The sequence below is a fragment of the Thalassophryne amazonica genome, chromosome 21 (genome assembly GCF_902500255.1).
Source record: "Thalassophryne amazonica chromosome 21, fThaAma1.1, whole genome shotgun sequence".
In the NCBI taxonomy this organism is placed as follows: Eukaryota; Metazoa; Chordata; class Actinopteri; order Batrachoidiformes; family Batrachoididae; genus Thalassophryne; species Thalassophryne amazonica.
The window spans coordinates 38279112-38306970 of record NC_047123.1 but is presented as its reverse complement, the minus strand read 5'-3'; the positions used below and the strand labels follow the sequence as shown (position 1 = coordinate 38306970).

The following is a 27859-nucleotide window of genomic DNA, read 5'->3' as shown; positions in this document are numbered from 1 at the left end:
TAAAACACTTGGATATCGCGCACCTTAAAGTCAAACTTTAAGACCCGCACCCTTAGCACTCTTCCTGGCCTGTGATTGGTCAGTCCTGCTTTCAGAATAAAGTTAACTGCATTTAAACTGAAAAATTTAACACTCCATTTAAAAACAACCAAACTCTAACCACACAATCCTCAATTCAACAAATGTCGCTGACCAAGAGAAAACTGACAGTTTATAAAGATAATTAAGTGACTTCACAGATCAGAATATCAAAACAGTCACAGCTGATCAGTCAACATCTGAAGGTATTTTGGACTCCGACAAGCTGTGATTTCTGAAATTAACAATTACTTAATAGTTGAAAATTATTCATATTTCAGAGTTAATTAGAAAATTAACTGATGGTTGCGGAAAAATCTTGCAAACTTTATAATCAGTATTTCTGGATTTAGAATATTTTTAAAATTTCCGATGATAAAGCGGGAACACGCTGTGCACTAGATGAACGGGTTATAAGTTCATTTTTAATTCTGACAACAAATCTTGCATTTGTTGGAAAAGCTGGTGTGAAGTTGGTGTTTGAGGACTTCAAAGACAGCGAGCAGCTTTGAAGTGACCTCACTAAAATCAAACTGACTTCACGTTAGCTGAGGGATCAGGCGCTTAACGAGAGGAGCGACTCATTAACGGCGCACAGGAAGCAGCACAGCGACGCAAACACTATTCACATATGGCTCAGATCGCCACGCTGGCGTGTCATTATTAAAGTCTCTTCCTACTGGCAACAATCACAAGAGATGAAATGATTAAGAGGTGTGGCGTCCCTCAATACTGAACCACGTCACATTCTGCACTGCACTGGTCCTGGAGAGAAGGATTGTGGCGTCTCCAGCTCAGCAAAGTTCCTCCTGAATTTCATTTAGTTCTTTCTTGAGTAGTTTAAGAAACTGTTTTCAGTCCATGCTAATAACTAGTGACCTGAGGTGACACAGAGCCACAATGGGCCGGCAAGGCCTGAAAAGTTGAACCTGATTAGTACATGGAGAGGTCTGCAGCCAGAATCAAAAGGCGCTCTGTGCGGACTCTGTGGCCGCGCTACACAAACGACTCCAACTGCATTATTGATGCCTCATTAAGTAGCACAAACCTCCTCAAGAGAAATTTGTTTGAGTGAAATCTTAATTCAGCAGCAAAGTCCCTCAATGGCGGGAAAGCTGCAGGGATTCAGACGGTTTAATTCACACCAGCTTCCACCTGATCACTGCAGGGACCAAGAACACAAACACCAGGATAAAACAAGAGTGCAACCAGACGGCCAGGGACCAAAGAAAACCTCTAAAACCTCAGAGGAGGAGGTTACGGCTCAGCCTCCTGTGGGTTAGTTCATCTGTGTGCAAGTTTGTGCAGATCTGGACTAGAATCTGGATCTGTTACAGAGGACAAAATCTGCAGTTCCAAGCTAAAATTCCAGGACTGTTGAGTTTCTTCCATTTGGAAAACAGATTTGAGCTTTTGGATCGCTAACTGTGAGACTGTAAACATTTGATCTTTACGTGCAACGGCCAAGCAGAAAACGATCAGACTCACCTCGGGTAATGAGGGGGGTGGAAGGTGGGAGGAGTCCCCAGCAAACTGCTGTGCCTGGAATCTGTGGAGGACAAAAGACTCTAAGAAGTGGTTCTGCTGAGCTAAATTTGGAGTTCTGTCTAAAGCGGAGAGCAGCGCTCTCAAACGAAATGTCTCCTAAATTATTATTTCTCATGTTTTATAACATTTCAAATTCAGACAAATAGTCCTGGGAAACAGTTTGATGAAAGCCTGTCCTGCAACTAATTAACCCAAATCCTGTGAGTGCGTCACCTCACAAGCTTTATTTGCCCATTGCTTCTGTATCTGTGGCACAAATCAATCAGTGGTCATGATACATTAAGCTCTTTCAAATGCTGTATCGCTGCAGACTCTGAGAATAGAGAGCTACATTTGCATTTTTTGTTCAGAAAATAAAATAAGCATTCAGCGGGCAGCACTGTGGATGCCTCAAGTACCCTGGTTCCATCACTGCAAACCCTTCACAAAGACCCACTTAAAAAGAAGAAGAAGAAGAAAAAAAAAGAGGAGCGAATGGCTTCTCCCAGATCCACTGTTGTCAAGGCGATGACCAGCTGCAGACATGTTTGTTTACTGGAGGCGGGGCCTGTTGAGTGGCTCAGTGGAAGGCGGGTAAAGGGTGCCAATAAGAGAACATGAAGCTCAGGTGCACGAACCTGGGAACGAGTCAGCGTGAAACGGCCCACCCCATACAGATTTTAGACAACTTAAATACAGAGAAATTATGAGTTTGATTTCCTTCTGTTTTTTTTTTCTTTACATATTAAATGTTATGAAATTCAGCACAGTTTAATTTATGGACTTGACAGAAAAATTAGCACAAATTTTTAACAATATTCCATTCTCAAAAATGAAGCTCTGATGAAAATGTAGTATTTTATGATGCATCAAATCACTGATGCTGTAAACAGAAGCCATCAGCTGATATTTAATATTTAATCAACAATCTATACAGAGAAACAGATTAAAACACAAAATGGAATTATAAAATGATATCTATTTTGATGGAACAGCTAAAACAACAATAAATATTTACAGCACTTTAAGTGCAAAATCTTTCTGTCTGACTTGTGCTGAACACGGCAGCGTTGCAGCCGCGTAATTAGCAAGCAGGCGGGTACTGGCACATTTTTTTGTATTTGTTATTCAATTTTCATGTTTGATTATCTCTTCAACCAACAAACTTGAAGTGGACCACCCAGTCGGCTCCAATTATAACTCCACAACATTCTGCTCGTCTTTCCCTCATCACCAGACATGACTCAAAGGACACAATTGCAAGTGGACACCTGTCAATCTCCTTAATTAACTATGATCTGAAAGTGTATAGGCCTCCAGCCTGAGCCGCACAAAAGCCAACAAAAGATTACGCTTTAAATCCTTAAAACACACTGCAATCACGGAATTAATGCAGGGATTACGACCGAGCTAAACAACTCTCCCTCAGCAGCGTTTCAATTAGATGGACTCACCGTCTGCCAAGCCGGCTCAGAACTAATAACCCACACAGGACAGTAACTTTCTGTCCACTGTGCATGATTTCTGAACAGACTGAACCAGACGGGTGAATCTGTCCCATTGATAATGACAGTAAATGTTACAAGACGTGGTAGAGAAGCTTGAATCTTTGACTGGACTGGGTTGCGTGACGCGAGGACGTTTCGCTTCAAATCGCAGAAGCTTCCTCAGCTAAAATTCTTGCTCTGGAAGTCTGACTTCTGTCTGACTCTTGTAGAGAAGAATAAAACAGAAGCCAACAAAAGCTGGAGTTTTAAACCTAACCAGACTGCTATAGGCTAGTGACTAAACAATAGCTCTAATTAGCAACTATTGTGCTCTAGTTAGCACACCTCTTGTATGACTCGTGTGCTAACTAGAGCACAATAGTTGCTAATTAGAGCTATTGTTTAGTCACTAGCCTATAGCAGTCTGCCTCTCAGTAGGAGGGGTCTGGTTAGGTTTAAAACTCCAGCTTTTGTTGGCTTCTGTTTTATTCTTCTCTACAAGAGTCAGACAGAAGTCAGACTTCTAGAGCAAGAATTTTAGCTGAGGAAGCTTCTGCGATTTGAAGCGAAACGTCCTCGCGTCAAGCAACCCAGTCCAGTCGAAGATTCAAGCTTCTCTACTATGGAAACCACCTGGACAACTGAAAGCCTACACAGAACTGTTACAAAACGTGGAAAACTAGATGGGCACACATTGGACATACATCTGCCACACCCACACCACCTTCACAAGTTGACAGTAGAAAAACAAACACATACTGGTCGTTACAACAGAATCACTGTGGACGAAGACATAATTTTTCAGCATTGACGAGGTGGACAATTTACTTAACTGACAGAGTTTGAGCACTTTGCTTTATGTTCGAGCAGGGAAAGTCTCTCTGTGGCTTAAAAAGTCAACTTTTTGTGAGGTTAAATCTTAATTTCTCTCTGTAATATCACAATTTCTTCTCATTTAGCTGATTAAGATCAGGTGTCTCTGTATTTAAACAGTCCATATTTTCTAAGATAAAACATCCAGTATGTCTGTGCTGCTGTGGCTGATGCTAAAAATAGAAATTTTTGTTTTGATGGCAAGTGAGGGTGTGCGGCTACTGCGATCACTGTCAGAGGTGGCATAATTTTCCATCCTCAGTGAAAACAATATAACGTCCCTTACTGTGTAGAGCCACAAGACGAAAATGTTACTTTGGTGCCCAAGTTAAAATTTGGTGTCAGACCAACAATGGCCACCAGCAGAGACTCTGTGGTTAGTTATTAAAGACCAGCTGGTTGGGATCAGGTGGAACAAAGCCCTGCGGCTGGTTCCATAGGCCACGTGTTGATACATCACCGCAGGAGGTAGCAGCATTGTCAAAGAGGGAAGTTAACTTTGGTTGCAACCCTCTTCAGACTGCATCACACACCAAATCAAATGGGATCCTCCCAGATGCTTTTATCAGAGGAGGCCACTGTATCCAGTGGAGCCACTTGACAGTCTCATTACCGGTTGTGGTCTCCCACAACGCTAATCAGCAGCACCCCCAGACCACAAAAGCCTGGCAGAGCAAAGCCTGTGGTGATTACTGGTTGGACAGAAGACTGGTCCTGAGAAAGTTTTATCTGGACAAAGCGAGCGTCTGGCCTCCTGGTGGAGGAATAAGTCCTACTTGTCTCCATAATCACATTCTGAGAAACGCAGCTGTTAAGACACGTTATAATGGACAGACTGAGTTTGGAGCAGCTGCTTTGTCACAGGTAGTTTGTGAATCAACACAGTCATGGTGATTAAATGGGACATGAAGTCAGTTATGAAGTGGTGTGATGAGCTTGTAGCCATCTAAAGAGTTTCTGTTACCAAACATAAAACTAGAATAAGGACCCTTCCAACAGCGAGGAGCCTGAATAATAAGATCCCTCCCAATCACCTGGACAGTAACCCCCCACCAGGTCAAGATTGAGGTTTTGATTGAGAAATGAATTCCCTCAAAATGCAACCTCAGTTGAAGGTCACTATTTTTTTGTTTTTCAGTTGTTCAACCAGTTGCTGAGTTACGTCAGGTTTTATATGTTTTACAGATGCAACAAACAGAAGAAAAACAAAATTTAAAAACTATCAGGATGCTAAATGAACTGCCACCTTCAGCAACTACACACCTGCCATGTAGGTACTTCACTTTTAAAAACTATGTTCTGGACCCACAGAGGATCCATGCAAAAAATATTTATGGAAATTCACTTTCATTAAAATATCAAATTATCCCAAGAACAAGACAGAAAGATTGAAACTCAAACAGCAGTAACCATCAGGTTTTACCATTAAGGAGAAGCAGCAGACACCAGAAGAGGTGACACTGCAGCCCCACAAAGCCAAAAACCACCATTTGCTTCAAGTGCCACCAGAATCGCCACAACAGTCCCACAAGCTATTAACGGCCAAATTTAATTATTCATCTGTCTGCAAATTGGCACATGAAAGTCAAACTAGAGAAGTGGTGGCAGAGAAATGTGAGGCTGCCACCAGGGTCAAAGACGATAACATCACGAGGAGCCGGGAAAGAGAAACGTTTTTGCCACGTGTGATGAGCCCCCCCCCAAAATAAATAAAAAGCAAACAGAGCTACTTTACTATGTGTCTAAAATATCAATTTTCACAAAGGGAAATAAATACAGTTTCTATCAGTCCATTATATATGTCCCTCTTGATGTTACATTCCTGCTCAAAGGCACTTTGGTGAGACATGCCGTTGTTGCCATGGGAACTGAACATGATCCTTCAGGAAACTGAAGCAATGATTCCACAACTATTCCAGACAATGACTCCAGAGCAGGTTTAAACTGTGCAGCGGGAAACAAAGAAAAACATTTTCTATTGCTTATAATGAGTAAATAGTTTAAATAATCTTGTCATGTGGTTGCTTACATCATGTGTATGTTTTAAAATCTTTGTTGTTATTAGAATTGGTTCATCACATAAAGCTGAGAAAAACGTAACTCCAGTAACAGAACTATAAACAATCCTCATTTTAAATTAATCATTCAATCTATAAAAAGTCAGAAAACTTTAAAATTATTTGCCTTGAACAATGTCATAATTAAACAATACAATCATACATTGCTATATAAATAAATAAATTGAATTGTTTTGTCTAATGGCCTGGTCACACAGCATGGTGTTTGCTGAACGAAGGGGAAAAGTCCCAAATCGTTGAGAAAAAGTGGACGAACGCACCTGGACTTCTCCCATCACTGAAAAGCCTGCAAGTGCAGAGCGCGTAAAAGACTGAAACGAAACCGAAACTAACCAAAAGAAAAACAAAGCAAACAGCGACCTTGACGCTTTACAACAAATGAAAAATGAAGCGCCAGCGTGTGATCATTTGTACACGCATGTCGCAGCCAGAGATGATGTGAGAGAGAGAGAGAGAGAGAGAGAGAGAGAGAGAGAGAGAGAGAGAGAGAGAGAGAGAGAGAAAGACACTGGACGAAGTTGGACGACAATCAAACAGAACGCTGACAGTACAGGAACTATGCAAATGATGAGGAACCATCAAGACAGAAAGCAAAACGGAATACGGACAACTTGAAGTTGTCGTCAGGATCTGATCCATTTTTCAACAGTTTGAAAAATCTGATGAAGTGCAAGCTGCAGAAATGAAGCTGGACGACAGTTAAATGATGTCTCCGAAAGTCAATGCAAGTCCAGATTTCTTGTTGCGTTTTGGCGTCAGTGTCCTTCGTCAGTGCCGTGTGACTGGGGCTTAATTGTTATTGGCCAAAACAGTCTGGCCTGCTTGAGGTTTCTTCCTGCAGTCAAAAAACACCTGTGCGACTTTCTCCTGACCACTGTTGCCAATGTCCTTGCTCAGGAGAGTCAACACTAAACAATGAGACGTTTAAGTGTATGTTAACAACATCGTCTGGGAGGTGTAACAGTGTTTCTTACGTTGGTATGAAGGCTGGTGGCTGCTGCTGTGAGCAGGACGGTAACTTCCTTGGTGGTAGTTGCTTGGAGGCGGTGCGTTGCTGTACTGTCCTCCGCCAGCACCATGGTTTCTATTTACAATGCGACTGAAGGAAGATAGGAAGTGCTATTGTTAATTTTACCACATCAATACATCATGAAATATTTTGACTGAAAGGTCTGTCATATTTACACGTGCAGAGTATACAGGAAAACAAAACTTGTACAGTGAGAATGCTCGTGGTTTTACAGTTACCACAGTTTTACAAAAAAATTATTTCAGACTTCAAACAATAAGTGAGAAAAAAAGTGAAAAATGCAATAATATCTGCAAGTTGGTGAACATCCCGAGAAGTAAGAACTAAGTTCTACATAGGCCCTGAGATCCCCTGGTGCTGCTGTTTACCCTCAGATTCCATAGCAGATGACAGAGTCTATAACTCACCCTGGACGGGACACCAGGCCATCACGGGTTACATCCCAGCCAAAGCTGGTTCCCATTACAGCTGGGTGGACTGAGACAATGCAGATCAAGTGTCTTATCCAACAACAAATATGAGCAGGAATCAAATCCAGTTCTACATATTGGTCAACCAGCTCCATATCCCCTGAACTACACACTCGACTTAATGATGTCCTGCCGAGTCCAGGAAGTTAGTAAAACATGGGTTTAAGTCTTGATCCAGGACAATCACAAACCCATACTCTATACTCCGATGTTCACTCAGCCTCTCAAGTGCTGCAATCAAGGTTTTCACAACCTGACCCAACATACAGTCCATACAAGCATTGAACAGTGTAGGAGCCGGAACACATCCCTGAGGAACATCAGTTCTGCACTGGGAAAAACTCCAGAGTCAGAACTGCTTCATGGAGGAGTGTAACACAGAAAGACTGATGTTCAATTTAAAACAAAATCTGAGAAAAGCAGCAAAACCTTGAACTGTTGTAGCAAGCGTACCGACATTTGACAGTTTTCTTGAATAAATTTGTTAATAATAAAAATCAATCAAGGACCATTTGAAAAGTGTTTTGAAAATAAAAGAAATAAAAGTATGAGCTTTGTGTCTCAGACTAAACCCTTAATCTTGTCAGCATGCAACAGCCAGTTGATTCAAAATCAAAGGAATAAAAAGAACCCCAACTTAAAAAAAAAAAAAAAAAAAAAAATCACCATCCTCTCAGCACCTGCCTGTTTGGCCCCATAAAGGCAAATGGCTGCCTGAATCACAGAATTAAAGGCTCGCTTTAGCAGGGGAAAAAAAAAGAAGAAGAATACATTGAGTTTTTTCAAATCTGTGCATAATTAATTCTCAAACACGTTATAGTCAGAGAGACCCAGATGTTCATTTACTCACATTTCCTTAATGATAATATCAACGTGTGGAGGAGATGAAGCTGGGATCATAATCAAGGAGGGGCGTCTAATGGGGCCCCACAGTTAGAGGGGATCCAAACACATTAGAATAAATCTGAGTCAGCGCACAATCAGCTCAACATCAAGCTACAGCATCACAGAAACACAACCCGCGACTGAGCCGGACGCTGGGCTTCCAACTTACAGAGCCATTTAAAAATCTACTTTCTTAAGGGCCCTGTCCCACTGGCGTTTAGGAGGATTTGTGCATGAAATGAGGAGACAAAAGCTGAGCGTCCGCAACAAAAGTGGGCGGAAATGACAAATGTCCCGGGGTGGATCAGTGAATACATGAGGAGAAAAGCGGATACAACAGGGAACAGAGGCGCTCCCATGAGGGGCACAGCGGCCGAGATGCACTTGCTTCATCCGTGCCCACTTTGTCTGCATGTGCGACATACCATTTGCGACCATGCTGAGCACGCGTCATATCTGTTTTGCACGCTGTCCCGGTCTGCCGCCAAGCCGCGCCAACCCGTCGGTTGCGGATATCAGCGGATGACAGGGGATATGCAGCGCGTTGGTTGTGTATGCCCTGCGTATGTCTTCAGTATGTGTTCAGGCAGTGATGCGGCTCAAAAATCCTGGCTGTGGACATGCGTGCCTCTGCGGATGATCACGGATGTGTTCGGATGGCGGCCGACTCATACAGGAATGTTACACAGTTATTGCGGTTGTTTGGCGGATGTGGGCCACTTTTGTGCGCATTCCATCCGCAAATCCTCCTAAACGCCAGTGGGACAGGGCCCTAAAGCTCTGATCAGTGGCGTGTTGCTGAACTTTTTACCTGCCATTGCACACCTTGGTGTGAAGTCTTTTTTTTTGTTTGTTTGTTTTGTTTTTTTTATTAAACAAAACATACATTTAACTCCCCTGACATTTAGAGCTGCTTTTATCTTTTACCCTTTAATTTGATTTGACTGCAGCTTGTTTGGTACAGCTGTATCTAACACTTTGACAAAAAAGGGTGTGTCTAACTCCATGCTAATATTTACGTATGTCATGTGTAATTAAAATGTAAAATACAGAGAAGGCCACAAAGGCTGTGGTTCAGTCACTTATTTACTCATGGGTGTGTTTTGGGTGTAATATGAACGAGACCAATCAGAGTGTCATCTGTCCTTTCTGTTAGGATGCAGTTTTACTGGGTGCTGGTACAATGGTGTTTAACTGGCAAAGAAGTGAGAGGTTTTCTGGCAAAAAAACACATCTGTGCACGTGTAAGTGAATCTCCATCTTCTTCCACGTTTGCTTTTCCTCTGTGCAACAGATCTTTTGGTAGCAGAAAAACTTTATGAAGCTTGTTTGCGTGAATGTTTTGTCAGGGAAGAGTCACAAATACTCACTTCAGTGCCCTAAAGGCAGACTGGTCTAAGTGGGCCTGCTCCCTGTTGGGGTTGAAGCCCAGCTGGGGTTTCCAGGGTCCCTTACTCCCCCTGTCCCAGTCCTCAGGTTTCAAAACCTTATTGGGCATCCTGAAATAAACAAAACAAATATCACACTGGAAACAGCTTTTACAGAAAAAGTTTGACAAATCCGAGGTTGGAGTCCAATACAAGGCAGACGAGCTCCATTTGGTGCATTAAATTAAATAAATTAGTGATGTTTAATGAATAAAATTTAAATAAAAGAAAAACTCTCACTTGGCTCCAGGTAGGAGTGTGGCTTTGAACACAAACCCGTCAGCATACTGAGGATCCTTGAATTTCACTCTGGAGAGGAAAAAACAAAAAACATTAGAATCATCTTAGTTTTAAATAATCCCAGAGTAATCTACCAAAATTGTCATTCAAACATATTTTAACAGCAAAATCATATTATAATTTCAGAAATGTTTGTTGATTCCTCGGAGGTACTTTGATCAGTTTCCACCAAATGAGTTGTGTGCATGTAGGCTGACCCCAGAACTGCACTTAAGGGGCTTCTTTTTTCTGCAAAGATCAAGGTCAATGGGGTCAAAGGTCAATTTTTCAGTTCCTTCCCTACTCCCCTCAGGTTCTTTAGCCAATTTCCACCAAATGTGACATGTGGATGACAGTCAATCCCACAACCGCCCTGACAAGGGTTTGTTTTAGACAAGATCATTGGTGTGAAAGGTCAAAATTAAGATTTTCCGGTCCAATCTGCAGCTAACCTGGCACACATGCAGGTGGGTCCTGGAAATGCCCAGGTGACCATAAATTAGACAATGGACATTTACTGGGTTCAAGGGACAAATTGAAGTTTTGCACCAAATACAGGGGCTGTGGCCAAGTGTCTTGTACACTTGGTTTTAGTGTTGAAGGTTCCCAGTTCAAACCCCACCCATTGCACATTTCTCCATGTAATGTGGAGTTGCGTCCACCTTGGATTTGCTGTGGCAGCCCCAAGTGCAAACAAGGGAGCAGCCGAAGGGACTTCCTTTGATTTGCACCAAATGTGGCACACATATGGATGTGTGTTCTGGAACTGCCCAGGCAAAATCAAGTTTGCCAAAGGTAAAAATTTAAAGCTGGGATATTCAATTCAATTTTATTTATATAGCGCCAAATCACAACAAACAGTTGCCCCAAAGTGCTTTATATTGTAAGGCAATGCCATACAATAATTTTGTAAAAACCCCAAAGGTCAAAACGACCCCCTGTGAGCAAGCACTTGGCGACAGTGGGAAGGAAAAACTCCCTTTTAATAGGAAGAAACCTCCAGCAGAACCAGGCTCAGGGAGGGGCAGTCTTCTGCTGGGACTGGTTGGGGCTGAGGGAGAGAACCAGGAAAAAGACATGCTGTGGAGGGGAGCAGAGATCAATCACTAATGATTAAATGCAGAGTGGTGCATACAGAGCAAAAAGAGAAAGAAACACTCAGTGCATTATGGGAACCCCCCAGCAGTCTAAGTCTATAGCAGCATAACTAAGGGATGGTTCAGGGTCACCTGATCCAGCCCTAACTATAAGCTTTAGCAAAAAGGAAAGTTTTAAGCCTAATCTTAAAAGTAGAGAGGGTATGCTGTTACACCCCCTCGGACATGTGACTGTCTTGAGCTAGAATCTAAATGAATCAGCAGTCACTCAAACAGAGTGTTTGCTGTTCTTACCCAATAGCACTGTTTTGTGAAATGTCCCTTAGCACTGGGATTGGAGACACCACGGTCCTGCAGACAAAATGTCAAATGAGAATGAATTAAAAACCCAGAGTCTCCACACTGGACAGCCAGGCGGAGCAGAGTGGAATTTAACAACAACATATAGCAAACAAACAATGTACACAGAGTGAGTGAGAAAGCAAAAGTTCCTTACTTATCTGGTAGAATCGGGTCGTCATCGAGATTTAATGCACCTTGGATTCCATGGCAGAGCTCAGCTGGGATTTCAGTGGCCTGGAAGACAGACAGCTGCAGGTAAGACAAGTGGAGCTGCTTCAAATGGCCAAATCTGCATTCAAAACTTGGTCTGAAGGAAACTGAAGCCCAGGTAAAAGCTAGCAGCATGAAGAGAAAAATGTCCAAACGCTGCAGCTTTCATGCTGAAAGAACTTATATTTCAGCTTTTGTTCAGCAAAACCTTTTCTGCTTTGGAAAAGTCGAACCATATCACATGGATTTAACCTTCAAACCTGACTTAAAGGCAGCAGAAGGTTGTGTTTTGTTACCTCCTGAGTGTCTGTGCTGTAAAGTTCGTGGAGGAAGTCGAAGAGTGGGTGAGACTTTGAAACAAACAAAACATCACTTCCAAGGCTGTTTCTTCTCACTGAAACATGAAACACAGAACAGTCGTGGTCAGGGACAAGACACCAACACTTACTGGGTACAGATCGATGACGTGTGACTGAGGCCTTTATATCCACAAAGAAAAGAGCACCTGGCTCTGGTAGATACTTTCAGAGGTGTGAATGGACTCGAGGTGGTTCAATAGTGCAGTGGAAGTGGCGTCATGCACCACCAGCATTTGTTCCCAGACCCGAGCCATTTCGAATGTACTTTAAACTGAATAACATCTCCTTACTCACATGGTCCATGTTTATCTTGTTTCAACACTGTACGCTTTCATGTGCGACACACAGACTAGTGGCAAACTGATCATCTTCATTACAGGACATTATGTTCAAAACAAACAACTCCAGAAAGTCTGTGTTCTGACTGCTGCTCACCTTCTTCAGGTGTGAGGTCGGGATAAACCTTCGCCAGAGCTGCCCTCAGCCGCTGCTCGTCCACAAAAGGCAACAAGGCCACACCTTCAGAAAGAAGCACAGAAGACAACAGCATCAATGGTGGTAATTTGACATTCACAATGGTTTGGTGATGAAAGTGTAACGCTTAAACCACTGTGCTGGACGCACTGGTTAAAACCAACAAATAAATGAATAAGTCCAGTTTATGAAATCTGGGTTAGGTGGATGCAAGGTGAGTAACTGACCTTGCCAGGCGTACTTCTTGCCATTGAGGTCAATGGCAAAGTCATCGGGGTAGAAGTCAATAATTGGAGAGTCCTGTGGAGAAGGAAGTGGTTAAAAGAAAGATGGGAACTCTTAAAGTAGCCTACAAACCTGCATTATTATGCTGTTATTAAACAAGTGGCATAAAATGGATTTAAAGGGACAATACTACTATTTGGCACAATTATTTCTTGGACAATACATCATCTAACAAACAGTCATGGTGACGGGGCCTAACCTGAAGCTGCCAAAGCAAAGCCATGGACCTGGGCAACCTGCAGCCCGGGGGCCACATGCGGCCCTTTGCACGTCTCTGTCTGGCCCTCATGAGGTCTGTGATTATTATTACATATATTAAAAATGTCAAGTTTGTGTGTTGCAAATCATTAGAGAGGTTTATTTAGGTATATTTAAATATTTACATATTATTACAATAATAAAAATTACCTATAAAAGCTATTAAATAGGTAATTTTTTGTAAAATTTGTAATGGGAGAGAGCCGAGTGATCGATGGTGTGGCCCTCAGACATAATTCAGGTTCCCTATGTGGCCCCTTGTAAAAATTAATTGCCCACCCCTGCTGTTCCTGGTTTCAGCCTCAAAGACTTACCAGACTTATCATGAGATTTCGCCAAGTCTCTGGCAGAAAGTTTCCGCTAGCAGCAGGGAACACGCCCATCAGCTGCTCTAGAGGCTTAAACTGCACAGAAACACAACACAACACAACACAATAGGTGTTTAACACAGAAGATAAAATACATCAACAACATCACACACCAGTACTGAACTGGAAGAAAATATTCAATGACGGTTTGATTTAATCTTTCTCACATCAGAACTGCAATCATTAAGAAGATTAAGATAAAGATGGAAAATGAATAAAGACAAAATGAAGAAAGGCTGAAAAAAAAAAAAATGGATATAAGAAGTGTTCTTCTTACCGGTTTAGTTTCCTTTTCAAACGCCGTAAACATGCCTTTGATCTGTTTGAAGTCGGAGGCAAATGGAGCGTAGTGGAAGGGGAAGAACCATTTCCAGGAGGCACAGCCCTGCACAGTCACCAAGAAATAGTCATTAACTACTCATTTTTTTATGAATGAATGATTATAAATTGCCAGAAAGTCACAAAGAGCAAAGGCCAAGGACACACTGTTCAAACATTTGAGTAAAATCAGGAAATGTCAACTACATCAAGCTGCCCAGAGGGGAATCTGTGCTCCTGCCGCTAATCTGAGATGGAAAACTATTGAACTGTAGAAGATGCAATAAATTCAAATGGCCACCAACATGACGGCCGTGATGAAAATATTCCAAAAACATCTCCGTGGGGGAGGATTTTAGTTTTGGGCTCGGCTGGCGTCTTAAGTTTTTCTTAAGATGTAAGAAACAATTTGGGTATCTAGAACAAGGTCACAAGGTCATTAAAATGATTATTATTGTCATTTATAAAGCACATCTGCATGCTGAAGAAACTAATTTCAGTATTAAGGAGTGAACTGAGGAGAGCAAAGTTTCACTGCAGCACAAAGCTTAAAATCTGCTCACACTAAGACTGTAGATGATATTTAAAAAGCTTCATTGGCTTAAATCTGGATCTCAAACTTAAAGGAGGCACTGCACTGGACACAGTCTATTAAATGACAGATGTGACGTCTGTCTGTCTGTCGGCATACAATGTTTCACAATGTACAGACAACACTTTTGTCAGGAAGGTTAAAGTTTGAGAAATATACAAAGCAGCAGCCTACATTTTTTATTTCTGTTTAAGCTTTTGCTTGGTGAGCAGCGATGTAATATTCTAAAGTGTCCGTTTGTCCATCCAGCTATCCAGAGGATGAAAGTGTCCCAAAGTTAGGGTTACATTTGTATTCTGGCTGCAGAGTTTCACATGCATAAAGCAACCACCTGAATCCATCAAAGGACTTGGAGATCAGTGATGACGATATATGCACTCTAATAAATGTGTACACATCAGTCAACATTAGACTCATACAGTTAATCACTTTACTTAACTGAACCTTGCAATTGTGATCTTAAATATATGAGGAGGCTGTTTATCTCCACACAAAAGCACGCAGCCTCCAGTGGCTGCCTGGCACCGTCACTGTACTTTATCAAACAACGACAGAACAAAGGAGAGAACTGGGCTGTGGATCGACACCTGCAGAGTGGCTCTTACACCTTAAACCCACTTCTCCTCCTCTGGTGTGTGGTTTTATACATTTTTTAGGTGAAGGAATTAAAAAATGGGAGCTTGGAGCTCCCCACAGACACACACACACCACCCATGCAGAGCTCATATGTGGAACACATTACCCTGCCTGAACAAACATATTTCACACCAAAGAACGACCTTCAGCTTCCACAATCCTCCAGTGAGAGAACAAGGTCCTCTGATAAATGCACCCAATCCTTCTTACACCTCAGACACTTGCATTGTGAATTAAAGACGCTTATTCAAATGATAATATGAAGTTTTACCATAATATAAAGGCAGAGGCGGCCCCGGATCCAACATTTAAATCAACATAATTTATGGTAATATGACAATTTTCTACTGTCACTGCAGACAGCAGGGTCAAAGATCCCAAAAATATACTTCCTGCAGCAAAGCAAACTAAATCTTCTTTCTGTCCTACATGCAACCATGTAGAAAAGGGGAAAATAAAATAAAAATAGACGTTTTGCACAGTTGAAGAACTGACCTTCACATGGGGACCACTGAGAAATGGTGCAAAATCACTGCCAAAAAAAAAAACAAAAAAACAAACAAAACAAAACACACAGCACAACAACAAACCACCCCCCTACAGCAAATCGATCAAATCATCATAAATTATCATGATTCCTTTGAAACAATTTTGTAAACTCTAAGATGATGTCTTCAAATGTATTTTTAAATTTTATTTTTTAACAAAGAATAAAACACCTCTAGAAATTTAATTTATAACAGTAGTAAGCAAGAATGTTAATCCTGACATTTGAGAAGCTGATCTTTGGAAATATTTAGAATATTTGCTTCCCATGACACTTAATTGGAATATGTGGGTTAAAAAAAAAAAATAGGTGGGAGAACAAATCAGTTTTATGGTTCAGAAAGTGTTTGAAAGAAATGTTCAAGATGCTTCAATATTTTAGGTTCAAACATCAAGCTCCAGATCCAGTACCCAAGACTAGAGGTTGGCAACGTTGGCCTGTGACCAGAGAGACATAGGCTAAATTCTTCAACAAGACAGGAAAAACAAACAAAAAAACCCATAATGAAGATGCCCTTGAGCAAGCTTCTTCACCCTGAATTTATTCCCAGTGTGCACACTGCAAGACAAACACAATAAATATAACCAACCTGCTCCAGTTCCACATCGCTTATGTAGCCCAGGCTTCATAAATGACAGTAAAGTAGTAAAGAGAGAGGGAAATAGTTTAAAAAGAGGGGTGGGAGTCAATTTTTCAGTTATATGAATGTGTGAGTGATAGCTGGCATTTATAGGGTTAACTCAATTTCCCTAAGCAGAGGGGGCATCGCAGCCTGACGACACAGCCGACCGCGTTTTGGTGAGCGCGGCACGCAGAGAGAGAGGGAGAGAGAGATGCAGCAAGAGAGACCACACTGACTGGGCACGTGCATGTGAGAGCAGCCCTGCTGAAAGTCATCCATAAGTTAAAACTGAGGAAAAACCGGTTCAAAGTTGCCGTAGGTCGAACTTACAGAGTTTTGGTTGGTGTTAACTGCTCGGTGGTCAGGTTTTGGGAGATCTTACGACTGACGCAGAGAGCGGACGTCAGTGTACCAGGAGTCAGCTTCAGAGACAAAAAAAAAAGATTTGCAGCCAGCGGTTAGCCACCAGACGGCTCATCGGGTACCAGCCTGGAGATCCAGAGTTGAGGAGAAGTACAACTCTATTCACCTCCCTACTTGTGGTGTGGTAGGACAGAGTTGAATACAACCATAAGGGCCCCAACAAACAGATAAACTGAGTTCAATATAAAAAAAAAAAGAGACCAAAAGAGAGGAAGAAAAACCACAACAAAGGATGCATTTGCTTTTTTGTTTTGTTCCACTTCTGCGCGCATTTTATTTATTTTTCCTGTTCAGTAAATAATACTGTGTCATACTGTCCCTGTTAATGACCCAGAATATATATTTCTTGAAAAAAATCAGTTTTGGGTGAGTGTGTTTAATGTTGATGATCCCACTTGGGCTTCGTGAGCGACTGTCTAGAAATTCTGATAGATGGTCCAAATTGGAAACTGATACTGAACCATTTGTTACCGGTAACTCCATCAGGCAAAGAAGGGTTACAGTAAAATTTGGCGAGCCAGCCAGGAGCCCAGCTGGGTGATGTCAGCATTGCTGTATTGCAACATGGATTTTATCCAGAGGTCTAGTGTCAAGATAACCAATGCAGTCATTGTTGAGAGAATAACTGGATAAGTTCAAGATGAAGAAGTGATTGACTTCCTTAAGAAGTACGGTGCCACTCAGCGCACTATTTCGGTCGATGAGTCTGAGTTTAACAAAAACCTGATCGTTGAGTACTCCAGTGGCTCAGCTGTAGAAGGGTTGGAGTCACTTCTGCCATACAGACACACATCAAAAGGTGATCCCAACATTGTGTATAACGTCCAGACCCTGAGTAGCATATACACCTCCCGGCTAGGTAGCAATGCTACTAAAACCTATCTCACAGAGCTAAAAGAGCTAGCAAAGCTAAGCGGCAAAGACTACGAATTAGTCTTAAGAGAAATGATGACGCAGATCAGCAGTGACGTTGAAAGCATTCAACGTGTAGATGAACCGCAAACTTTAGCATTCAGTGAGCCCATTGTGGAGTCCCCACCACCCACCTGTCCTTTGTCAGGGGCCCCTCAGAACGGTAATGATGTAGCTGTCACACCAACCACTGATGAAAGACGAGCCCCACCTTTTTCTGTGATCAATTTCAATCCACCAGAGGTTCAGAAAGTTGTAGTTGAGCACATTGTGAGGAGGGAAGACAATGGTTCCTCCTTGTCATTCCCTGTGTGACTTTGTTCTTTCTCAAGGAAAATTCCTAGGCCAAATAACGAGGCAGATTATGATACTTGGCACTCGCACATTGAACTCCTTTTGAATGATCCCAGCATGTCTCCTCTCCAAGTGTCTCAAAGGATCCTGGAGAGTTTGCTGTCACCCGCAGCAGATGTGGTTAAAGGGTTGCACTACAACTCATTACCTTCTGCCTATCTGCAACTTCTAGATTCAGCTTTCAGTGCAGTCGAAGATGGAGAGAAGCTGTTTGCTCAAGTCATAAATACTCTCCAGGATCCGGGCGAGAAGCCGTCAGCTTACCTGCAGCGGTTGCAGCTCATACTTAACCAGGCTGTTAAGAGAGGGGGGGTTGCACCAGAGGAAGCGGGTAAACATCTTCTCAAGCAATTTTGTAGGGGGTGTTGGGATGCTGCCCTGCTTTCTAGTTTACAACTTGAGCAGAAGAAAAACTCCCCACCTCCGTTTCCAGAGCTTCTATTAATGCTACGCACTGAGGACAGACAGGAAACCAAAGCTAGGCGCATGAGAAAATATGTAGGGCCCGCAAAGCAGAGAGCTCAACTCCAGTCGCAGAGCAGCAGTATTCTTGAGCCAACAGAGAACCCAGAGACCAATTCCGGTGCAATTGATGATCTTAGGAAACAGGTCGCTAAACTCCAGAGTCAACTAACCACCTTAATGACTCAGAAGAAGTCCAAAGCTTTCAGTGATGGGGATGCTACAGGGAATACACAGGAAAGGGCATCATACAGTACAAAGCCAGACATGTCAAAACAACTAAAAGAACTACGTACACAGACCCAGACCTTGGTACTGCTTTAATTGCGGGGAGGAGGGACACATCGCAACACTTTGCACTAATGACTCAAACCCAACTTTGGTGACTGAGAAGATAGTTAGAGGAAAGGCAGCGTGAGTGGGACCAACAGAACCGCCCTAGCTCACCTTTAAACTAGACTCAGTCTCTGGCGTGGAGCAGGCAGGGGCTGAAGAAAGACGACCGCGCGGCGTATGTGTGCACTACTTCAAACCGTTTGGAAAGAAGCTGCACTTTTAAGCTTCCTTCTGGGTTGGTTGGCACCCGAAGTACAGCTGAAGTGACCATCAATGGCGAGTTGCAAGTTAACTGTCTCCTTGATATGGGTTCGCAGGTTATCACCGTCCCCCATTTGTTTTATAAACAGCACCTGGCTGAACAAGAGATCAAACCTCTGCACGATCTCTTATAGGTAGAAGGCGCAAACGGGCAATCGGTGCCCTACTTAGGTTACTTAGAAATGCCCACTGATTTTCCACAGGCTTTGTTTGGTGTACCAATAGGAGTGCCTACCCTTGCTTTGGTTGTACCTGATGTCCGGGCCGACTCACAGTCCCTTGTCCTGATAGGTACCAATACCATGGATGTCTTGTACGACATTTATTCAGACAGTGAGCCAACCAACTACCATCCAGCCCATTATGGCTATCAAGCGGTGATCAAAGTCCTTGAACTTTGACGCAGACAAGCTAATGATAGCCATGGCATGGTGAGACTACAGGGAAAGGGGCAGGAGGTCATTCCGGCTGGAGAGACCATTGTTATCGAAAGTGTTGCTGTAGCTAACAACTTTCAGAACGAGAAGACTGTTGTGGTTGAGCATCCGTCTTCATCTTGTTTGCCTGGCGGGTTAATAGTGAAGTCTTGCTTGGTTGATCTTCCCAGCCAGCAACCTTTTAAAGTGCCTGTCATTGTTAGCAATGTGTCTGAACATAATGTTGTCCTGTCTGCGGGGTGTAAACTTGCAGACATCTGCACTTACCAATGCGTCTTGTCCCAACAACATTGCATGAGTAAACTGGCTGATGGTGACTCGCTTTCGAAGGTGAATTTGCCCTTCAACTTTGGGGAATCGCCACTCCCACCTGAATGGAAGGAGCGCATTGTCCAGCAGCTCCATAGCATGTCAGAAGTGTCTGCACAACATGATTTAGATTTTGGGCGAACAGACAAAGTGGCGCATCACATTAAGCTTTCAGATGAGACCCCTTTTAAGCTGCGGCCCCAGCCAATATACACAGGTGATGTTGAAGCTGTTTGTAGGCACATCCAACAGCTCCTGGATACTGGAGTTATTCGGGAATCTGAGTCCCCTTTTTCATCCCCGATTGTGGTGGTCAGGAAAAAGAACGGTACCGTCAGACTTTGTATTGACTATCGCAGGCTGAACTTGCAGACGATAAAGGATGCATATGCACTTCCCAAGCTTGAAGACACCTTCTCTGCACTGTCAGGCTCCCAGTGGTTTTCCGTTCTTGATTTAAAATCTGGTTATTACCAGATTGAAGTCGAGGAGGCAGACAAACCTAAGACAGCTTTTGTATGCCCCCTCGGGTTTTGGGAATTTAACCAGATGCCCCAGGGTGTGACAAATGCACCAAGTACCTTTCAAAGGTTAATGGAAAAATGCATGGGCGACATGCACTTGAAGGAGGTCCTGGTTTTCCTGGACGATCTGATCATTTTCTCTGCGACCCTGGAGGAGCACGAGGCCCGCCTCTTGAAGGTTCTTGGTCGCCTTAAGGAATTTGGTCTCAAGCTTTCACCTGAAAAGTGTTCTTTTTTCCAGACCTCTGTCAAGTACCTTGGACATGTCATTTCCAGGAATGGGGTTGAGACTGACCCAGAGAAAATCGCTTCTCTCAAGACTTGGCCAGTCCCACAGAACTTGAGAGAACTGAGATCCTTCTTGGGGTTTGCTGGGTACTACCGGAGGTTTGCGAAGGGGTACTCTAACATCGTAAAGCCTCTGCACAGTCTCACTTCCGGTTACCCACCTCCATGCAGAAAGTCCAATTTGAAGCAGACAACTGAACAGACTTACTACAACCCAAAAGAACCCTTTGGAGGTCGGTGGACTTCTGCTTGTCAGCAGGCATTTGAGCAGGTCATCGAAGCACTTACCACTGCTCCTGTGTTGGGTTTCGCCGATCCTCAAAAGCCGTATGTGCTGCAAACTGATGCCAACACCAGCGGTCTGGGTGCTGTCCTTTATCAAGAACAGGAAGGTCAGCTCCGTGTCATCGCTTACGTGAGCAGAGGGCTATCGAGGAGTGAGAGCCAGTACCCAGCCCATAAGCTGGAATTCTTGGCGCTTAAATGGTCAGTTACCGAAAAATTTTGTGACTACCTATATGGAAATCATTTCACCGTGGTACTGACAGTAGCCCGTTGACGTATCTTTTGAACTACTGCAAAACTCGATGCAACGAGTTACAGATGGCTTGCCACATTGTCTACCTTTCATTCAAGCTGTGTACAGACCCGGGAAGCAAAACACAGATGCTGACGGGCTGTCACACAGACCTCGTGGCAACTTGTCGGACGATTTCAAATCACAAAAAAGAGGGAGCGAATTTGTCAGTTCGCCCGCGACCATCTCTCTGGGCCGGGCAACATCGACACAATTGATCAAGCTGCCGTTCAAGCTATTTGTGAAAGGCAGTTGGTTTTTAGTGACAATCAGGGTGTTCCTGGTGGTGCTACCTTGGTCGAGACTCTTACCACTTCCACAAGAGCTGTGCCTAATAGCTATGGGAAGGAAGATCAGTTTGGAGGGTTGCCGGCTATCCCTCACTTGACTGAGGCGGAGTTGGCAAGCAAGCAAAGGGCAGATCAGTGTTTAGGGCACGCCATCCTTCAGCTTGAGCGCGGGGAGAAGCCACCCCCCACACTACGGAGCGAGCTTCCGGAACTTCCACTCTTGTTGAGAGGGCTACAGCGTCTTGAGCTCCACAATAATGTGCTGTACCTGAGACGACAGGTCGGCCCTCAGACATCTTATCAGCTGGTTTTGCCAACTGAGCTTCGTGACATGGTCTTGACGAGTTTGCATGATCACATGGGACACATGGGGGCGGATTGCACCTTAGATCTTGTAAGAATGAGTTTCTATTGGCCCAAGATGGCTGTAGACATTGAAAAAATTTCATTGTGCATTTGGGTTCCTGGAAAAACTCCACAGTGACCAGGGACCCGATTTTGAGTCTCGCCTGATCAAAGAGCTCTGTCGAGTTGCCAGCATACATAAAGTGAGGACAACCCCGTACCACCCTCGTGGTAACCCAGTCAAGCGATTCAATCGCACATTGTTGAACATGTTAGGTACCTTGGAAAACCAAGATAAGTCTCGATGGCGTGAGTTTGTGAAACCCTTAGTCCATGCGTACAACTGTACGAGGAACGAGGTGACAGGGTTCACGCCATACAAGATCATGTTCGGCCGCCAGCCCCGCCTACCAGTCGATCTCGCCTTTGGGCTGCCCGTGCAAGGTGATCAGCACAAAACCCACTCTCAGTATGTGCAGAGTCTGAAGTCTCGTCTTCAGGAAAGCTATAAAATGGCAACAGCAAATGCTGCAAAAACAGCAAACAAAAACAAAACAAGATATGATAGGCGTGTGATGATTTCGGATTTGGATGTTGGAGATCGAGTGTTGATCAGAAATGTTCGGTTGAGGGGGAAGCACAAAATCTCTGATAAGTGGGAAGCACCTGTCCATGTTGTGGTAAGTAGAGCTGGAACACGTCCAGTATACACGGTCAAGCCTGAGAACAGAGAGGGTCCCTTGAGGACATTGCATAGGGACTTACTACTTCCGTGTGGTTACTTACCGACAGATGACAGACATCCTGTTCTGCATTTCGTGAAACGTAGGCTGCCAACTCGTGCAAACCCCTCCACAGATGAAATGATTCCCTCGGATGAGGAGGAAGATGAAATTATTCCGACCTATTGGTTCAGGGGCCCTTCAAGTGTGCAGATCCCAACTTTTCGGAGCACAATTCCAGTTGATCCAGGGGTGTCCCCAGAGCCAGACATACAGAGCACAATGTTCCCACATGATCATTTTGTCGAGAGTTCTCCAAGTGTTCAATGTGTGGATTACACACCTGAAGTTGACAAACAGCCTGTTCGGCCTGACTGTATTACAGACATCCCTCTGGTATTCGATCAGCCTGACAGTCATTCAAGTGACATTGAACCCTAGACCACTGACATAGCCACAACAGCTGAGCCAATGGTTTCGTTTGAAGATGACAGTCCTGACATGCAGTGCGAAAGACCTCAAGACATTCCAGGTGACGTTAATGAATATGTAGCAATAGGCACATCCGATGCACATGAGAATGAATCCATTGTTAGCTATGGTGCAGTCATTCTTTCGAGGCTTAACCACAGTTATTGACACTGCCATGAGCGAGAGTTCATTAGGGTTTCCTTTAACTTCCCGGGTAGTATCTACTCAACCTTTACCATACCCCGGGACAGGTATGGGGTCAAGGAGGGAGGGTGTAGCCCAGGCTTCATAAATGATAGTAAAGTAGTAAAGAGAGAGGGAAATAGTTTAAAAAGAGGGGTGGGAGTCAATTTTTCAGTTATATGAATGTGTGAGTGATAGCTGGCATTTATAGCAGAGGGGGCGTTACAGCCTGACGACACAGTCAACCGCGTTTTGGTGACCGCAGCACGCACAGAGAGAGAGAGAGGCAGCAAGAGAGACCACACTGACTGGGCACGAGCATGTGAGAGCAGCCCTGCTGAAAGTTATCCATAAGTTAGAAATGAGGAAAAACTGGTTCAAAGTTGCTGTAGGTCGAACTTACAGAGTTTTGGTTGGTGTTAACTGCTCGGTGGTCAGGTTTTTGGGAGCTCTTATGACTGACGCCGAGAGTGGACATCAGTGTACCAGGAGTCAGCTTCACAGAAAAAAAAAAAAAAAAAAAGATTTGCAGCCAGCGGTTAGCCACCAGACGGCTCATCGGGTACCAGCCTGGAGATCCAGATCCAAGGGACCGGATGGCGAGCCAGAGTTGAGGAGAAGGACAATTCTATTCACCTCCCTACTTGTGGTGTGGTAGGACAGAGTTGAACACAACCATAAGGGCCCCAACGAACAGATAAACTGAGTTCAAAAAAAAAAAAAAAACAGAGACCAAAAGAGAGGAAGAAAAGCCACAACAAAGGACGCATTTGTTTTTTTTTTTTGTTCCACTTCTGCGCGCATTTTATTTATTTTTCCTGTTCAGTGAATAATACTGTGTCATACTGTTCCTGTTAATGACCCAGAATATATATTTCTTGAAAAAAATCAGTTTTGGGTGAGTGTGTTTAATGTTGATGATCCCACTTGGGCTTCGTGAGTGACTGTCTAGAAATTCTGATAGCTGGTCCAAACTGGAAACTGATACTGAACCATATCGTTACCGGTAACTCCATCAGGCAAAGAAGGGTTACACTTATTCAAAAGAAACTGCACTGCCCAAATATCAGAGTCTTTCATGGAAACGTGTTCTTCACGTGGGACTTATTCATGTTTGATGATGACCTGCCATCATCAAGGATAAACCTGTAAAAGCTCGACACACGTGGAAAGTGGAAAATGGATAAAGCATGAAGTATGGAGAATATGGCCTTTGTGTTCTGATCTAACCAGCTCTGCCTTCACTGATTACCGCCTGACGTGGGTGTGATCAGAACTCAGGATGCAGAATGTGTGGCAGTAAAGAACAGGCACGTCCCCGTGCACTGATTCATTCAGAATGGCCCCCTGAGACAGGCTTTTGATTGCTGAGCATGTGGTGTCATCGCAGGCCGTGCATACACAGAGTGCACAATTAGCTCAGACAAATCCCGGCGGATCCAGGCTGATACCGCTCGGCTCTTTTTGAGAGTGCCGACGACTGATTATTTCATTTCAAGATAAAGATCAATATTTAACAACAATAAAATGATTTAGCTTATAATCACACTCCAAACAAAAACTGCAAACAGTTGAGTGGAAGCAGTGTGTGTGCGTGTTTTTTTTTTCTTTCTTTTTAACTTTAGCAGAGGGGCTCCACAGTGTCCTTGAATTTCAAAATAAAAGAGAAAACCTGCCGCTCCAATCTATTTGCTCAGTGGGACTGAGCGGTGACACGAGGGACATCTGCGAAGGTTTAAGTCTATAAAGAAGGCTGTGGTTATCTATATTTTGTATTCTGAGAAACCAACATTTGTGGAGAATGTGAGACATTCTAAATGACAGGGTGTAATGTTGAGAAATTTTGGTTTCTCAAAATACAAAAGATAGAGAACCACACCCTACTTCTTCTGGGTCAGGTTCAAAACTACTCAACCACCCCTCATAACAGTGTGAAAGTGAACCAAAATATTTTGGGGGATTAATAAAAGCTGCCAAATTTAATTTTGCTCATATGTTTTAATCTCAATGTCATTCCTTATTAAAATCAATTTCAGTTCCATTTGTTCCAATGTCAGTGACTTTCGATTTATAGTGCAATAATCCAAACTGAACAAAAAGCTGTGAGTGAAAGAATTTCCATCAAACTGGAAACTGACAGCATGAAGACACTTTCTTGAAAGACTAATACTTGGGCAGTGCTGTTTCTTTTGAATAAGCGATGTGGAATTGGAGCAGTTTGGTTAAATTTATTGTGTTTCTCTTTTAAATCTGATACAAACTGAGCGCTTTATGATTGTTCCTCCCATTCACACACTGAAGTCAGCATGCCACCATGCAGTGTGCTCTGCTGTATGCTGGGAATAAATTCAGGGTGAAGGAACTTGCTCAAGGGCACCTTCATTATGAGTTTTTTTCTGTCTGATTGGAGAATTTACCCTATGACTCTCCGTTCACTGGCCAATGTCACCAACCTCTAGTCATGGGTACTGGATCTGGATGGGGCTTGAGGGACTGGGCCCCTGTATTTGATGTTTGAACCTAAAATGAAGCATCTTGCACATTTCTTTCAAACTCTTTCTGAACCATAAAACTCCTTGACACCAGTAAACACCATCCCTCATCATATATATACACCAGAAAAGCTGATTTGTCTTCCCTTGTGCCGCCTGCAGCCAGCCTGTCACACTCTTGGACCAACTAGCACCTTCCAAATCAGTCTATTAGCATCTAGACTTTCCACAAGATTCTACAATTAACACTAATCTATAAAAACCTAACAAAAACACAGAAGCATAATCACACATCCACCACCAAAGAGTCATTTTATCAAAACCAAGACATTTGGATGGGAAGTATCAAAAATATAGTATCAATCTGTCAAACCTGATTTCAAGTGTCACGTTTGACTGGACAAAGTTAGGCCCCTGACACCTTGTCATGAGGACTTTTTTGTTATTATAAGCTTGACATTTGTAGATGACCCACACAAAAACCAGACATATCTGTAATGTAGACAAGTATCTGCAGCACTTGACAACAGCATCATTTGATTATGACGGCATCATCACACGGGACTGCAATCTTACCTGGTAGTAGTAGCGCAGGACCCAGCAGAGACCTTCCACGTAGGACTTCACCACCTTCTGCCTGAAGTCATCATCAGTAACATCCACGTCAAACTTTGTCTTGTAGTATCTCTGCTTCCATCCATCCTCCCACAACCTGCAGCAAACACGGACGTGGTTTCACTTAACTCATTTCAGCAGTACCACCAGAAAATGTAAGGGCAGAATATTCAAGGTTCAAGCAAGATGCAACCCAAGACAAAATGACATGATGAAGGCTGTTATCAATAACGGAACACTTTGAAGCAACAATTACAAACAATCCCAGAGAAGACCTCCGTCTAAACCGCTGTCATTCCACGTTCAGTGGGATGTACAAACGCAACGTGCTTGGATCCATGTGTGCACACACTTTGATATTTTTGCTCTTACATCAGTTTCTGGGTTTTGCTGTAAGCCGTGTTTCAGAAGGAAATCCATGTAAGTGTTTGTACATGACTCCCCTGGTTTCCAACCTGGGAACCACGTTTTTGTCTGCTCTCAGGTTATCAAAATTAAAGGTCACCCATTAAATAAAGTCATAATAACATACTTAACTGACAATCACAACTTGTTAATAAAGATCATTTTCTTTGGCTGAACCAAAGTAAAAAAGGGAAACCTAGCATGCCCCCCACACACTTAAAAAAAAAAAAAAAAAAAAAAAAAAAAAAATTAAATGAATCACTTTTTAGGGGCAGGGAGGGGGGCCCATCCTTTCTTAGATACAAGTAGGTGGCTTTAAAGGAAAAACCACTGCTCCAGCAGATGGTTTGCTTCACATTCATGGCAAAGTAACAGATGTATGGAAACGTGGGCAGTGACCGTGACTACTACTTGAAGTACAGGGGTAGATTTATGTGCAGAATGTAAGTGGAAAATAAATAAGCCCTTACAATTTCATTTCTATTCGATTTACTTCATGAGTACAAATAACTCATTGTAGAGCAAATCCAATAGTTACACTAAAAATATACTTGCTGTAAATTCCAGAGCTGATCATTAAAAAAACAAAACACTTTTCAGAGCGGAACCACTTTTTGGTCAAGGGAAACAAACTTCCTCAGTGCTGCTGGAATCGTTTAATGGCTTTGACTTGTTGGTAAATTTAGGGTAGCAATGATTTCAGAATAATTAATCAAAGCCATCCAGCATCTGTGCAGCTGATCCTCAGAGAGCGACAGACTCAGAGGAAAAGCGCCATGAATACCAAGTTAGCCCAAAGGATTTAGCAGCTCTGGTAAGTGCTTCACACTGGAATTCATGAGCATATTCCTGCATATTAATCACACGCTGAGATAGGTGAGAGCATCTTGTGCTGCAGCACAACATTAATGAATAAATCAATCTCACCGCTTCATTGTTTCCTCCACGTTCACGGCACAGTCATTGACTGCAAGCAACCAGAACTTGAAAAGTATTTAGATTTCAGTATTCACACAGTTGAGGGAAGACATTTAGACAAACGATTCAGTGTCTGTAGTCCTGCCATATGTCCAGGCTGAACTTTATTTTTGTTTTTTTTGTTTTTTCTTATAGCAGCATCCAGAACAACCAAAATGAAAGTGCTGCTGCGTGAAGCCAACAGACTGTGAAGGTGATGATTTAATTGTGTCTGATTTTGCTACAGCTCATGC

At 43.1% G+C, this 27859-nt stretch overlaps 1 protein-coding gene across 1 annotated transcript in view; it reads right to left on the bottom strand.

The window, feature by feature from the left end:
* xrn2 (5'-3' exoribonuclease 2) overlaps nt 1-27859 on the bottom strand; it is a 48940-nt gene that overhangs the window by 3446 nt on the left and 17635 nt on the right. The window contains exons 18-29 of the mRNA XM_034161941.1: nt 26205-26340; nt 13805-13912; nt 13474-13563; nt 12844-12916; nt 12578-12661; nt 12080-12177; nt 11728-11807; nt 11526-11582; nt 10096-10164; nt 9799-9927; nt 7018-7142; nt 1567-1627 (exon numbers count right to left, since the gene is read on the bottom strand). Coding sequence (XP_034017832.1) covers nt 1567-1627; nt 7018-7142; nt 9799-9927; nt 10096-10164; nt 11526-11582; nt 11728-11807; nt 12080-12177; nt 12578-12661; nt 12844-12916; nt 13474-13563; nt 13805-13912; nt 26205-26340 — 1110 coding nt within the window. The remainder of the gene's footprint in view (nt 1-1566; nt 1628-7017; nt 7143-9798; nt 9928-10095; nt 10165-11525; nt 11583-11727; nt 11808-12079; nt 12178-12577; nt 12662-12843; nt 12917-13473; nt 13564-13804; nt 13913-26204; nt 26341-27859) is intronic.